General features: G+C 37.6%; 1 protein-coding gene across 4 annotated transcripts; it reads right to left on the bottom strand.

The window, feature by feature from the left end:
- Positions 1-1462: 1462 nt before the first annotated feature.
- Positions 1463-15231, bottom strand: LOC119082159 (sodium-dependent glucose transporter 1-like). Of its 4 annotated transcripts, none has more exons than XM_037191564.1 (4): positions 6770-6859; positions 3787-3908; positions 3590-3716; positions 1463-2643 (listed from the first exon to the last, which is right to left on the bottom strand). In XM_037191564.1, exons 2-4 carry the CDS (start codon positions 3895-3897, stop codon positions 1505-1507), a joined length of 1377 nt encoding a protein of 458 aa, XP_037047459.1. In that variant the 5' UTR covers positions 3898-3908; positions 6770-6859; the 3' UTR covers positions 1463-1504. The 4 variants fall into 4 exon arrangements, with proteins under 4 accessions (XP_037047459.1, XP_037047460.1, XP_037047462.1 ...); XM_037191565.1 differs by having other exon boundaries at positions 6778-6851; XM_037191567.1 differs by lacking the exons at positions 3590-3716; positions 3787-3908; positions 6770-6859 and adding exons at positions 14769-14895; positions 14966-15231 and having other exon boundaries at positions 1464-2643.
- Between the last annotated feature and the right edge of the window lie 78 nt (positions 15232-15309).

Below are 15309 nucleotides of genomic sequence, written 5' to 3'. Positions count from 1 at the left end.
ACTTTCTAAATTCTATCTGTATTTTTACTAGAAGGGAAATTGTCTACCGGGTCTACCGGTTAAGGACATCAGATTCAGTGTCGTACTCGACTTGGCTCCAATAAAAGTATAAACCAGGTATTGTCTGTTCATTCAAACCGCAGGACGCAGCGATTTCATATAAACAAACTCACTTCTCATGAGAGGTGAGTCATTCGACCATACCTTGTGTTGACGTTCATTTCTTGGCTAGGGATTATTTTGACTACAAAATATTTCAATATTTTCACGCGCCAAAAATTTTCACGCGTTAAAAAAATGTTTCTACGGTTAAGAGACACATCCACGACGTAAACAGGCAAAAACAAATTCACGCGTTAAATGACGCATGAAAGTGACAACATTTTCACGCATTTTTCCTAACTTTTCCTCATTAGTCGCCTAGTCGGTATGCCAAGTGTCAAGTCTCTGGGACTTTCCGTAGAGACAAGCAAACCAACAGGCAAACAAACATTAAACTTTATAGATCTTTCAAATTAGTTTCTTAGAATAACGCCTTTGACCTACCCTGAAAATTTCAACCGAATCCACCAAAAGTAGTTCATATTACGTCCTTGCTTGTACGTTTGTTGTTTTGGCCAGTGTGAGCTTTGCTAAACGAGCCGAGGGCGAGCCAAAACAACAAACGTACAAGCAATTACGTAAGTTACTTTGCATGTGTGCTAAGCGGGCCGAAAGAAAATATGGCAAAACGCGGCAAATCTGACATCTAGTGCGATATTATACCTCGTTACGATTCTTGTTACATAAATAACTTTTATCACTCGGTGGCATCGACTTGCATACAACGTTTTATGCCACAGAGGCATCTAAAGTCAATGAAAGTCCAGAACAAGTACGGCCGATCGGCAAATTCACCTTAAACGCATTCATAAATTATGTCAAAATAATATGAAAATGAGTGCGTTTGATTGCGTAAATCAAATTTTTATGTCCTCCGGGCGAACGATCGACCATACCTGCTTTACACTTTCATTGTCTAAAGTTTGCAAATTTTGCATGTTATGATGCTGACACAACGTTTTTCACAACAAAGGTTGCCGAAGTTTCTCCTCAGTTGAAAAATTTACTATTTTCTCGCCTGCGTTGAAAACAAAATTTTATTTGAAATTTACTCTTCAAAATGGAAATTGCGGAGGTCTTTCTAACGTAGCGTCATTTTCATACAAGGAAGCGTTGAAATGTATTTTTCGGTCCACTTTTTCATCGAATCGTTCACTTAAAATTCAAATTTTAGGCACACTTACGGCGTGAATTCCTTCATTTTGGTGCCATTTTTTTTTGCTCTCTACGAAGCAAACTGATTGAGACACACTCGCCTTAGGTGCATTTGCGTGCACAGGTTTCAAACCATAGTCTCATACTCATGCAGCCTCGGGTTACGAAGACCGGAAGGCAATTCGGTTCGGTAGAAAGTAATTCAAACGAATAATGAGAGTCCTCAATTTTAATGTTTGTACATTTATCATTCTCGTGCGACTGTCGTTCGCGTTAAGTAGTAGCCCCAAAACATGACGATGGCGCAAACGAACGTACTTCCGAAATTCGAATAGGTCAACACAACAGCTTGATGCTCTATAATCTTGCCGAGTATAACCGGATAAATAGCTGATGCGGTTGCGCCGAATATCATTGTGCTCGAGGCGAAGATACTCGAAATGATCAGATGCTTTTCGATGAACGTAAAAGCACTCGGAAACATTGTCGAGAATCCGGCCCCTAACATCATGCTTCCAATCCAGAACATGGACACACTACCACTCGCCCATACCGACAAAATCGTATTGCCCATGGTGACTAAGAGGAGATTGACGGCTATAATCAGCTCCGGTCGCACTTTGAAAATGATAATTATTCCGACTAGCCTGCCAGTCGCATACATGGCCATTAGTCCAGTGAGTACGTGGGCAGCATCCGATTCGGACAATTTGAGATCGCTGTACTGACCGAAAATGGGAAGGAATTGCATTGTTGATGTTTCCATCGCTTGGTAAGCGCTAAGGAATAGAATTCCAAATGCAAACAATTGAATCTTTCTGCTGCTGATTCCCCTCTTAACTTTAACGGTGGCTAGTTCTCGTTGCTTGGAGGAAACATTTTCACTTAACTCAGTTTTGATAGTGGAATGTGAACCATCGTCAAGTTGTTGCACATTGTCATCAGCATACATGGGGGGCGTGTGGTATCGGTAAAAGATGAACAGAAACAACTGGAACAGAAATGCAAGAGAGTTGAATGTTCCTATGATCAAAAATGGAATGTGAATCGATGATTCCTCTGTAAGCACTGGCTCGGCAGTAATTGCATGACTGTGCTCGTATTTTTTAAGGAATGGAGCTAAAACTGCGGATGGAACAATACTGCCAAAAGAAAGGCAAAAATGTTGCGCTTGAATGAACGGACCGGCCTTTTGTTGCCATATTTCGATTATCCAGACCACTTGAGATAAGCCATAAAATCCAGCAGATAAGCCAAAAACTCCACCGCAAACGAAAAACAGCATTTTGGTCGGACAGTATGGGGTCATAAACATTGACGATGCCATTGCCAACAAACTGATTATGACGATCAACTGACGATTGAAGTACTTCGACAGGAATCCACCTGACAAAATAGATTTTCATGTGCTAAGTCATTTCACATTAGAATTCTAATATGAGCACTAGGGTGGGCCAAATTCGTTGGAAAATTTTTTAGCGCTTACTTTTTTGGGTTACCCTAGCGATTCTGAAAGCCATTGACGGTAAGCGAAAATTGACATAAAATAAAAAATTAAAGAATGTCCGTTTTCTGGGTCATCGGCACGGAGGTAAAATGCCATTCCGACGCGCGGCCAAGCGCAATAGTTCGATGCTAATGACACCTTCTTTTCAAATGGTTGACTATGATTTACTTGTGTTTCACAAAATGTTGTGCCTATCACAAAACAGATGGCCCAGGTCTAAAGCAGTTTTATGATTTTAAAGAAAGGGAGAGATGGCGTTTATAGCGAACTTTCGTGCCACTGCACATCTGATTCGGTTATATGTGGCATTACCTCCGTCCATATATCTACCTTGGCTAAGTCATTTCACATTAGAATTCTAATACGAGCACTAGGGTAGTCCAAATTCGTTTGAAAAATTTTTGGAGCTTACTTTTTTGGGTCACCCTAGCGATTCTGAAAGCTTTGTCGATAAGCGAAAATTAACATTAAAAAAATGTTAAAGAAAGTTCGCTTGTTGGGTCATAGCAAGGCCTTATACTTTGAGGAGGTCACGCAGACCGCCATTTTATTAGATACGTGTTCCCACTTCTGATGATTTTACATGTAAAAAAATTCAACACATCATCAAGACGACGAGAATCATCAGAGTATGTGCATTTTTGTATGAAATCGGCCATTTTATCATCAACTGTGGTGTGTCACCCCAAAGTATACAGCCTTGCGTTTGTCGTCATCGTCAAGTGTTCTTTAAAAATCGATAGGGGGAGCCAAAGAAATCAAACAAAGTGTACTATAAACCCCACCCTGAAGAGCACCTAGAACGGATTAAATTTAAAAAATTACAAATAATCGCGCCGATGCAAGTCGTCATGGATACAATAGTAAAAACTATCGCGATGTCTGCGATTGTCGTTTTATATCTCCCTGCCATATTACCGAGGGCTGGTGCAAATGCAGTGCTAGAACATCCCTACCATATATGTATACCAAAATTACTTTTACAGTTCCATGCTAATTTTACAATTTAAATGTCAACTTACAAACGAAATATTGCCAAACATTATTGCTGATGTGGTCAAATACATTACAAGCTTAGACAGAGGCTGTGGCTTCTTCGGTGAATTCTCGTCTGTAGCCATATTTTTGGCCATGAGAGATAACTCTGTGGATTTTCATACAAAATCATTGTTATTGTGTGCTGTTTTGATGGCTTTTTCTCCTTTCTTCTCTTCTAAGACTCGGAAGAGGTCAGGTATCCCTTGATCTAACCCTGAAAATATCTGAGTCTGAACTGACCTGACCCAACGCACACCAAGAACAGGCAAAAGAACAGAATTTGAACACGAGGCTTCCACACGGTTTTTCGGTTCACTTTTTCGGCTAAAGTCTAGTTCACCGGCACTCGCTAAAAGTAACTTTTGACTGTTCCAATGAGTTAAAAATGACTGAAAAATGAATAATCAGCTAAAAAACCAGCGCGGAAAACAAAAATAACAAAAAAAAAAATTGAAATTTTTTGAAAAAAAAAAATTGTGTCACGTATATTTGTATATATCGAGCATATTGATCCATATCGAGTATATTCGTATATATCGAGTATATTCATACATATCGAGTATATTCATCCATATCGAGTATATTCATCCATATCGAGTATATTCATCCATATCGAGTATATTCATCCATATCGAGTATATTCATCCATAACGAGCATATTCGTATATATCGAGCATATTCGTATATATCGAGCATATTCGTATATATCGAGCATATTCGTATATATCGAGCATATTCGTATATATCGAGCATATTCGAATATATCGAGCATATTCGTATATATCGAGCATATTCGTATATATCGAGTATATTCATCCATATCGAGTATATTCATCCATATCGAGCATATTCATTCATATCGAATATATTCATCCATATCGAGTATATTCATCCATATCGAGCATATTCATTCATATCGAATATATTCATCCATATCGAGTATATTCATCCATATCGAGTATATTCATCCATATCGAGTATATTCATCCATATCGAGTATATTCATCCATATCGAGTATATTCGTATATATCGAGCATATTCGTATATATCGAGCATATTTGTATATATCGAGTATATTCATCCATATCGAGCATATTCATTCATATCGAATATATTCATCCATATCGAGTATATTCGTATATATCGAGTATATTCGTATATATCGAGTATATTCGTATATATCGAGTATATTCGTATATATCGAATATATTCATCCATATCGAGCATATTCATTCATATCGAATATATTCATCCATATCGAGTATATTCATCCATATCGAGTATATTCATCCATATCGAGTATATTCGTATATATCGAGCATATTCGTATATATCGAGCATATTCGTATATATCGAGCATATTCGTATATATCGAGCATATTAGTATATATCGAGCATATTAGTATATATCGAGCATATTAGTATATATCGAGCATATTAGTATATATCGAGTATATTCGTATGGGAAAAGTCTATAATACTTGATTGTAAGGTTGAAACGAGATTTATATTATATTGAAGTGAGAGTTAGCGCCGCAGGCCGTGAAACATATTGAAAAATAAAAAAGCGGGGTCGAGGGGCGGCAGCCCGCGCATAGGGGGGTCAAGGGGGAGTATCCCCCCTTGTAGAGTCGATGGTGTGCTGTGGCTAAGTCGATTTTTTTTTTCAAAAAAATTTCACATTTTTTTTTTTTTTGTTTTTCCGCGCTTGTTTTTTATCTGATTATTTGTTTTTGAGTCATTTTTCACACATTGGAACAGTCAAAAGTCACTTTTAGGGGGTGCCGGTGAACTAGACTTTTGCCAATATTGGTCCTCAAGTATGCGAAAAAGTGTTTTTTTGTCGGCAAATGTAAGGCCAAAGGCTCATGCTTAGTTTCCTCATACCAAAAAAGTACTCCGTGTGAGAGACAAAATTGAATTTTTAAAATTTTTCCTTTGTTTATTTGACAGTTTGCTCTCTCACGGAGTATTTTTTGTTGAGTGGAATGGACACTTTATGTGGAATATTGATACTTTGACGTAATCCATGCCGAAGACAAGAAGTGTGCGACCACAAAGGAAATATTTTTAGTCCGATTTTAGTCGAACGCCGAAGGTGGTCGATATGAAAAGAACTAATGAAAATTTTGGTTTTCTTATTTTGCTTCTGTACGACCAGTAAACCTGACCACTAAAATTCTGTTATGGCATCAGTATAGTTCAATGACATAATAGTGGGATAGACAGGCCTTCTATGTAAATATTTTGTTCAAGCGCTGAAGCAAAAGCAAATACGAAATATTCAGTAGTGTGTGTGAGTACCTTAAATTTATGGTACTTACGTATTTTCGTACATATTTTGAAATGTGGGCGCGAAGGAAATTTGCATTTTCACTCTTTCTTCGAAATTGGTTTAAAGCATTTCTTTCTTCTAAAATTAAATATTTATCGAATGAAATTTATATTTCATGTAAACAATCTCTCACTGTCCCCAAAATTGAACTAGTTTTGTGATTTTCTCCTTTTCGATCGAATAATTTTTTAGTAGAAATCTTGACGATCGGAGAATTCAATCAGTTGGCTGAATTTATTTCACGTTCAGTAGTCACGCATAATAAAAGTGTCAGCATCGTCAGTACTAAATGTTCGGGACATTTCTTTTTAAAAATTAAAAAATGTGTTGGAAAATTGTGTAATGAGGTAGTGACCAGTTTGTGCGAAATTGATAGTTGCAGCCAATAAAAGAATTTTTGTTTAAAGTGGTTCAAGTTAATTTCGAAAAGTCTGCAACAGTTTCACCAAATTGTCAAAATTAAGTGGAATGTGTAAGTGTATGTGTTTCAAATGTATATTACACAAAGTTTACTTTTGCTTCACGATTTCGTCTACGTAATTCCTGTCTATCCCACTATTATGTCATTGGTATAGTTAGTTACAATTGAAAATGAATTGTCTTCAAACACTTTGTATATGTGATCGCTCACCCGTGTAACTTGTGATGTTTTTGATGTATTGAAACCAATGAGTCCAGATAAGTAATAAACTTATTGGTGGACTGGTGGTTTCAAAATGCTTAACTACAAACTTGTTTAGCTAACTGGTATGGTACTAAACCGAGGTTTTTATTGCGTGCTTCGATTTTGTTATTCCGGATTTTCGTTGATTTTATAGGTTTATTAAATTGGCTGATGCTATTGGTCCGTGAGGGCGAATAGTCATTCCGAATGGGATTCGTCCACGCGGTTAAACCATCTCACACTGTAGTAGAATATTCGCCCGCGAGTGTCGAAACACAAAGTATATATTCGCCTGCCCGGGCAATTTTTTTTTTTTCACAATTTCGCACACAAACTCGAATTAGCGCTCACGAAAGATCACTTCATATCGTTTCTTCATATTAAATTTGTGATCTTGAGTTGAAAACATTAGTTGGAGCCACATCGGATTACGCAGGCCTCCCATGCTCTAAAAATCATCCAGAGTTTTAGGAAGTTTTTATTTTATAGGAGCTTTTGTTTGTTAAATTTCAGCGAGCGACATTTCCACCATTCGAACCCAGGTTCGAATAGTTTTTATAAGATCATTCGCACTCGAAACATATATCAGATCAATCTGAATTAATTTCGGATTGACCCGGAAATTTGCAGATCAAATGATCTAAATGTTTCAATGGGTGCTTTAGTAGGTGTTGTGGGAGGCCTGATTATTCGAACATGCAAAGGCTTATAAGTTTTGCGCCACAAGACGTTAGTCCTAGAATTCGAGGCCTTAAATAAGCATTTGACGTAAATTTTGTTATAACACGAGTGAAGTGATAAACCAATTTTGGTGCTAGACATGACAGTCTCTACCTTCCTAATGTGGACACGGTCTCAAATGATTTTCAAAGTTACGTAATTATGGACCGTAACTGCTTGGGAACAAAGATCACGAGGTGTCGTCTCATTTTTCTTTAATTTTGCCAAGGTAAATATAGTGTGTAAGATGCCAATGACATCTTTTTAGAACCGTACGAAGTACTGGGGTCTTATAGGTTTACGCATACGTTTGTAACACGTCGAATTGGACTCCCTGAGTAAGAGGAAACCTATTGTGGTTGTCTAGAGATGCCAAATCAGTGAAAAAAAAATGCCTGTCTGTCCGTCTGTCTGTGGGTTCTCTAACTTGAGTAAAACGCATCCGATTTTGAAAATTCTTTTTTCCCCGTTTGGTAATGTCAAAAGACAGGCTAAGTTCGAAGATGAGTGATTTTGGATCGACCCCTCCCGAGCTGTGGCCCAATAAGTGCTTTACGGTTTTTCAAAGATATCTCAGGACATTTAAACGCCACACTTGTGCGTGATACGGCAAATGAAAGATATTTACAATACCGATCGACAAAAAAAAAGTTTATGGAAATCGGATGACCAACTCGTGGGTTAGATTCCTTGGTGTGAAACAGGCACAGCGCGGCAAGCAGTTTTTGCTTGAAGGTCGGCCACATTTGAACATATTTCGTCTGTTTTAGCTTTATTAGATAGGTATTGACCGTACCAATCAGGGAAAAAAAAGTTTATGAAATTATGTTCACCGGAGCGTGAGCTCTTATCTGGCTACTCGGCCGTGGAGTATTTTGTCAATATCTCGAGTAAATTTTGACCGAACTTCATGAATTTTTTTTGTTTGAAAGGTATTAACGAATGTAAAGCGTCGGTAAAATTTCCGGTCTCCTAACAAAATGGCTGCCGGTGGCCATATTGTATTTTAGCAAAATTGAAATATCTTGTGGAAAATGGTACTAAGAGAGTTTCTGTTAACAGAGAAGTAATTGGTTATGTGTGTGGTGTGTTTTAGGCATCAAATACATCTCTATATAACTATATACAGTTATATTGAGCTATATACAGGCATATAGAGCTATATAATAGCATATTCCTCTGTGAAATGTTTATTCATAGTGAAATATAGGTAAATATAGCGGTATGTAGCTGTTAAAATAGGAATTTATGAAATTTGACTTCGTACGGGGCTGTCTATATTACCTCCGGCAATTTATTTGTATATGATAACAAGGCAAAGAGTGGATAATGTAAGTGATTTTAAAGGGCGAATAGCTTTTCAGTAGAGACGAAAATGAAGTAAGAGAAATGAAGAGTTTCACATTAAAGGCTTTTGATTAGAGATGAGCGGGCCGCCCGAAATACATCGGCCCGACCCGACCCGGCCCGATCGGGTTCGGGTCCGGGTTTTGAAAATTCATTCGGGCCGGGTCGGGTCGGGCTTTGAAAACAAAAATTCGGGCCGGCCCGACTTAGAAATACAAATTTAAAGTAAGCCAATAAAAGCCTATAAAGCATGAAACACTAACTTATTTTATTATTTTACTTCGCGTATAAGATTATTGCAAAACTTTTATGCGTAGAAAATGATTTTTCATTAAATTTCTTAAAGTAAAAAAAGTCGGGTCACGTCGGGCCGATGATTTTTTCGGGTCGGGTTGGGTCGGGCCTCGAAGAGAAAAGTCTCGGGTCGGGTCGGGCTCGGGTTCAAAAAATTGGATCGGGCCGGGTCGGGTCGGGTATTGAAAAAACGTCGGCCCGCTCATCTCTACTTTTGATACGAATAGGTGTTTCGTACGGGTCGGCATTAGCTATGTTTTTTAAATAGTTGACTATGATTTACTTGTGGTTCACAAAATATTGTGCTTATCACTAAACAGATGGCTCAGGTTTCTATGCATTTCTGTGCTTTTAATAAAGTAAAGAGATGGCGTTTTTATCGAACTTTTGTGCCACCGCACTTCTGATTCCGTTATATATGGCATTACCTCCGCTCTGCTCATAGGTCTGTTCCAAGGCCATTTGAATTGTCAAATTACTGTCAAATTTCATCCATAGAGACATAACCTCATCAAAATTTATTTGAAAACCGATCTCTGTCAGAGAAATGATAAGTTGGTACGCCTGCGGCCAAGGCTGTATACTTTGGGGAGGTCACGCAGAACACACGGATCCCAAGTTCTGGGTGAATATAGTTTTTATAACGTTGGACATAAGTCAAATTCACATTTTTAGGTTGCAACACATGCAAAAACTCAATACTGAACAACGCAGATCCAACAACATTATCACGCCAAACGTCACGGATGCCAAGGCTGTAAACTTTGGGGAGGTCACGCAGTTACAGATACGCGGGTTACACACCATAGTTGATGATAAAATGGCCGATTTCATACAAAAATTCACCAACTGTGATGATTGTCATCGCCGTGATGATGTGGTGAATTTTTTTTGTATGTAAAATCATCAGATGTGGTGTGTTTCCAAAGTATATAAACACTGAAGGTACCGTAGATCCGCAAAAACACACGGATCCGTACTTTCGGATGAATATAATTTTTATAACGTTGGACACAAGCAAAATCGAGTAAAATTGACTTTGTTAGGTTGCATCTCAATACTCAACACAGACAATTTTATACTGAGCAAGACAGTTGTGACCACATTATTACGCCAAACATCACAGATGCAACATTTTAAATCTTATATTCACCCGAAAGTCGGGATCCGTCTTTCTTGCTATTCCCTGAGGGTCTGTGATACCTTCAGTGTTTATATACTTTGAGAAGGAGCATTTTCTGTGGATGAGATCGTGTTCGATCGGCCAGTCAAAATTCGTGTTTACAGTTACTTGGAACAAACCTGTTACCTCGACGCTTTATTTACCTTGATTTTTTCATAGAAAATTTGCGCCATCTATGGTATATCGGAAGTACCAATAGACAAATCAATCGATTTCGCCGAGCTGCATATCATATTATTTTACGGGAACAATTGATGTTCTTGGTTCAGTTTCATCCATGATTCAATCGAGGGGTAAATCACTGATTTTATGACAAGGATTATAATGGGATTATATGAGAAAGTGATTGCCCCCTCGGATTCAATGGTCCACTCACAAAATTGCGTAAAAATCATACGAAGTGCGTTCCGACTTTATTATGAAGAGATACTTCAAACGAATAATGAAAATCCTCCATTTTAGTAGATCAATAACGGTGCAGTTTATTAAATAATAGATTCAAATTTAATGTCATGTCGCCTGAAGGAGTTGTTAAAATTTTCGGCCGAATTTTTTCGAGGTGGAAACTATGAGAGCAAACTCGGTCCCTCCTACTTCCATTGGCGTCTATTGGCTTACTATTTCCTTCCATTGGCAACCAACAGTTGAATTTTGTTGCATATACTTGGGAAGACTATCATTCCCGAGCGACTGTCGTTTGCGTCAAGTAGTAGCCCCAAAACATGACTATGACGCAAACACTTATACTTGCAAAATTCGTGTACGTCAACACAACAGCTTGATGCTCTATAACCTTCCCGAGTATAATCGGATACATGGATGATGTGGTTGTGCCAACTACCATTATGCACGAAGCAAAGATGCCCGAAATGATCAGATGCTTTTCGATGAATGTGAAAAAACTCGGAAACATTGTCGAGAATCCGGCTCCCAAGATCATGCTTCCAATCCAGAACATGGACACACTATCACTCGCCCATACCGACAAAATCGTATTTCCCGCGGCGATTAAGATGAGATTGACGACTACAATAAACTCCGGTCGCACTTTGAAAATGATAATTATTCCGACTAGCCTGCCAGTGGCAAACATAGCCATCAGTCCACTGAGTACGTGGGCAGCATCCGATTCGGACAGTTTCAGATCGCTGTACTGACCGAAAATGGGAAGGAATTGCATGGTTGATATTTCCATAGCCTGATAGGCGCCAACAAATAGCATAGCAAACGCAATCAATTGAATCTTTCTGCTGCTGACTCCGCACTTTACATTACCGTGGCTTTGTGCTGATTCCTCCAATGGAACGTTTCCACTGACGTCAGTTTCTGTAGGAGGTGGATTATCTTCGGCACAAGCAAGCGGTTCGAATTTCTCATCAACATACATGGGAGGGGTGTGGTATCTGTAGAAGATGAACAGAAACAACTGGTAGAGAAGTGCTAACGAATTGAACGTTCCTATGATCAAAAATGGAGTGTGAATCGTTGACTGTTCTGGAAGCGCTGTCTCAGTAGCATTCGCATGACTGTGTTCATCTTTGTCAAGGAACGGAGCTAAAACCACGGATGGAATAATGGTGCCTAAAGAAAAGCAAAAATGTTGAGCTTGAATGAATGGACCAGCGTTTTGTTGCCAGATTTCGATTATCCAAATGATTTGAGATGAGCCATAAAATCCACTAGAAAAGCCAAACAGTCCACCGCAACCGAAAAACAGCAGTTTAGTTGGACAGTATGGGGTCATAAACATTGACAATGCCATTGCCAACAAACTGATTATGACGATCAACTGACGATTGACGTACTTCGACAGGAAGCCACCTGGAGGGAAAATAATTTATTTTATTTGAACGACCGAATTCGATGCTTTAAACTCATTCGGCCGTATGGTTTGAGCGTCTATAAAATCGTTATATTTGTGGAGTTAGTCGTGGAGTGGCGGCAGTCGTGGAGTCTCCAGACATGACCGAGTATAAAACTGGCTAAAACAGGCTAAAGGATTTGTATTGAAACAGGGTTATGTATCAGTTGTCGGACACATATTTTTCAATATATAGCGACAAAGCTAGTACCATCTATGATGCACTAGGATCAAAATTAGTGGGAGTCGAATATTGGTGTCTCCCTGCAATGCGTTAGCTGGTAAGCCCTGCGAGGCAAAAAAAAACCTGTAAAAGACTGTGAACTTTGAGATGGTCACGCAGATGCCGATACGCGGCTGACATACCAATTTTCATACTAAAAATTCACCATACCATACAAATTTGATTTTGGTGAATTTCAGCTATCGCCCAAAACCACTTACAGTGGAGGTGTGACGCAAGTCCTGTTACGCTTACAGATTCGACACGCAAAAAAATATGCGTCACAAATGGCAGCTGATGAGGAAAGTACGCGTAAGTTTTATCAACCAAAATCAACCAGAAAAATTTTAGGAAGAAAATTATAGAAAAAGGTTCAAAAAGTGGCAGATGATTCGGTTTTCTTCCATTCTTTAGATTCCACTCTTCAAAGCAACATATTTCACAATTATAAAAATTTTCCTTCCTCAACATCTGCCACTTGTGACGCAATTTTTTTTCTTATAATTTTCTTCCTAAAATTTTTCTGGTAAGATTTTGGTTGATAAAACTTTCGCGCACTTTCCTCATCAGCTGCCATTTGTGACGCATATAGGCATGGGCGATAATGAAAATGATTATCGATAATTATCGACTTTTTTTATCAAAAATTATCAAAAAAATATCGATAATCGATAATTATTGATATTTTGATAATTATCAAGATATCGATAATTCGATATATCGATATATCGGTATATTATCATGAATTTTCAGATAAATATCAAAATATTGATATTTTGATAATTATCGAATTTCGATATTTTGATAATTATCGATAATTATTAAATTATCGATAACGATATGATTAATCGATTATCGATGATTTCTTTCGATTGATATTATCGATAATTTTGAACGCCTCCCATCCCTAGACGCATATCTTTTTGTAAGTGGATAACAGGACTTGCGTCAAACCTCCACTGTAAGTGGTTTTGGACGATATCAGCTCTTTTGTAAGTTGTGAGTTTTTAGAATTTGGTCGAAGATAATAGACAATCATATTGTACAGCTTGAACGAAAATATTCTTCTTACAAAACTGTATAACTTTTTCTTTGATCTGAACCTTCCAGCTTTCATTTGACGAAAATCGAAAATTGTACGAAATTCGAAAATTTAATGAAAATCGAAAATTTAATGAAAATCGAAAATTTGACAAATTTTTTTTTGACGAAACTCAAAAATTTAACGGAATTTGAAAATTTGACGAAAATCGAAAATTTGACGAAATTCGAAAATTTAATGAAAATCGAAAATTTGACGAAAATAAAAAATTTGACGAAATTCGAAAATTTGACGGAATTCGAAAATTTGACGAAAATCAAAACTTTGATGAAAATTGAAAAACCATGAAACACACATCGACTAGAATCTAAGACTCTATAAATTTGTCTTTTACACGAAATTTCTATCTGCCGTATTTTCCGAGTTATGGCTGACATAGCTCGCACTTAAAACGTTCATAGCTACCAAATACACGACTTTTTAGGAAAACCATGAAACACGTGTCGACTGAAATCTGAAACTCTATAAATTTGTCTTTTAAACTTTCTATCTGCCATATTTTCTGAGTTATGGATCCTATAGCTCAATAGCTTAACACGCTCATAGCTCCGAAATTATAAGCTTTTATAAAAATTCGTTCAAATTAGTTTCTTAAATTTACGTCCTTAACATACCCTGAAAATTTCAGCCAAATCCACTGGTAAATTCAAAAGTTTCATTGTAACAGAAAGACAAAGTGACAAAGTTTGGTAAAATTCATCAATTTCAAAATGTATGAAAATCCATTTCTTCAAATTTTAAAGTTTTGAAATTTAATATCTCGGCCAAATCTTAACCTTATGAGGCGTGTGATAGCTCGTTGAACTCGTATGGACGCCTAGAATAAAATACTTTGGGGGTAGAAGGAGCAAAGGGGGAAGTCCTGCGGAAATTTTTTTTGTCAAATTTTTCAGTGTGAACGGACTTGCGTCACGGCCCTTCACTAACGTAGGGCCATGATTGGTGTAATATGCTCATCTACAACCTTCTCGACAACCTTGATTATGTATCAAAATGGCGATCTGCGTGACATACCTAAAGTTTTCTACAGTCTTTCCACACTCAATCAAATTGAAGTGAAAATAAAAATCTACTTTGTCGTCGATTTGGTCTACTTTATCTGATTTACTTTACCGAAAATTTGATCATACACGAGTTGTTTCCCCCTCGGTTCATTCAATCATAATTCGAATTCTGACGCTCACTTACGACCTGAATTCGTGCACACAGTCATGATTTTCATTTGAAAAAAATTACATATAATCGAGCCGATGCAATACGAGATTGTTACTAGAGTAAACACAAACGCAATGTCCTCGATTGTCGTTTTATATCTCGATGCCAAATTATCCAAGGCTGGTGCAAATGCATTGATAGAGCATCCCTACATTATGTAATAACCAATATTACCTCTGCAATTCCAAGCTAATTTTGCACTTAAACTGAGAACTTACAAAGGAAATGTTGCACAGCAGTATTGCTGATGTGGTCAGATGCATTACTCGTTTGGACAGAGCCTTTTGTGGATTCTGTCGTTTCTCATATTTAACGTCTCCAGCCATTTTTTGGAGGAATTTATTGGTTCGCACTGTACTTTTGTAATTCTACTTGTGCTATCACTTACACCTTGAACAGCTATTACTCTAGTAAATTTAGCTGATAACAATCTCGACAACAATGCATTAAATGCATTTTATTAAGACGAAGACAGATTAATTTGCAATACGCAAACAAATGTCACACAATGCAATAGTTTATTCACGAGACGGTGCTGAAAAGGCGTTAGTTCGTTATGGGA

Source organism: Bradysia coprophila, unplaced genomic scaffold, assembly GCF_014529535.1.
Source record: "Bradysia coprophila strain Holo2 unplaced genomic scaffold, BU_Bcop_v1 contig_390, whole genome shotgun sequence".
Classification (NCBI taxonomy): Eukaryota; Metazoa; Arthropoda; class Insecta; order Diptera; family Sciaridae; genus Bradysia; species Bradysia coprophila.
This window is presented reverse-complemented; position numbering and strand designations above follow the sequence as displayed.

What these genes read in the sequence shown, in the direction of transcription:
- LOC119082159 (XM_037191563.1), bottom strand. Translation starts at nt 15,073, where the DNA reads ATGGCTGGAGACGTTAAATATGAGAAACGACAGAATCCACAAAAGGCT. An exon ending in TGCTGTGCAACATTTCCTTT is followed by an intron (nt 14,896 to 14,965) that starts GTAAGTTCTCAG and finishes TACATAATGTAG; the next exon opens with GGATGCTCTATCAATGCATT. An exon ending in TTGCATCGGCTCGATTATAT is followed by an intron (nt 12,168 to 14,768) that starts GTAATTTTTTTC and finishes TTTTCCCTCCAG; the next exon opens with GTGGCTTCCTGTCGAAGTAC.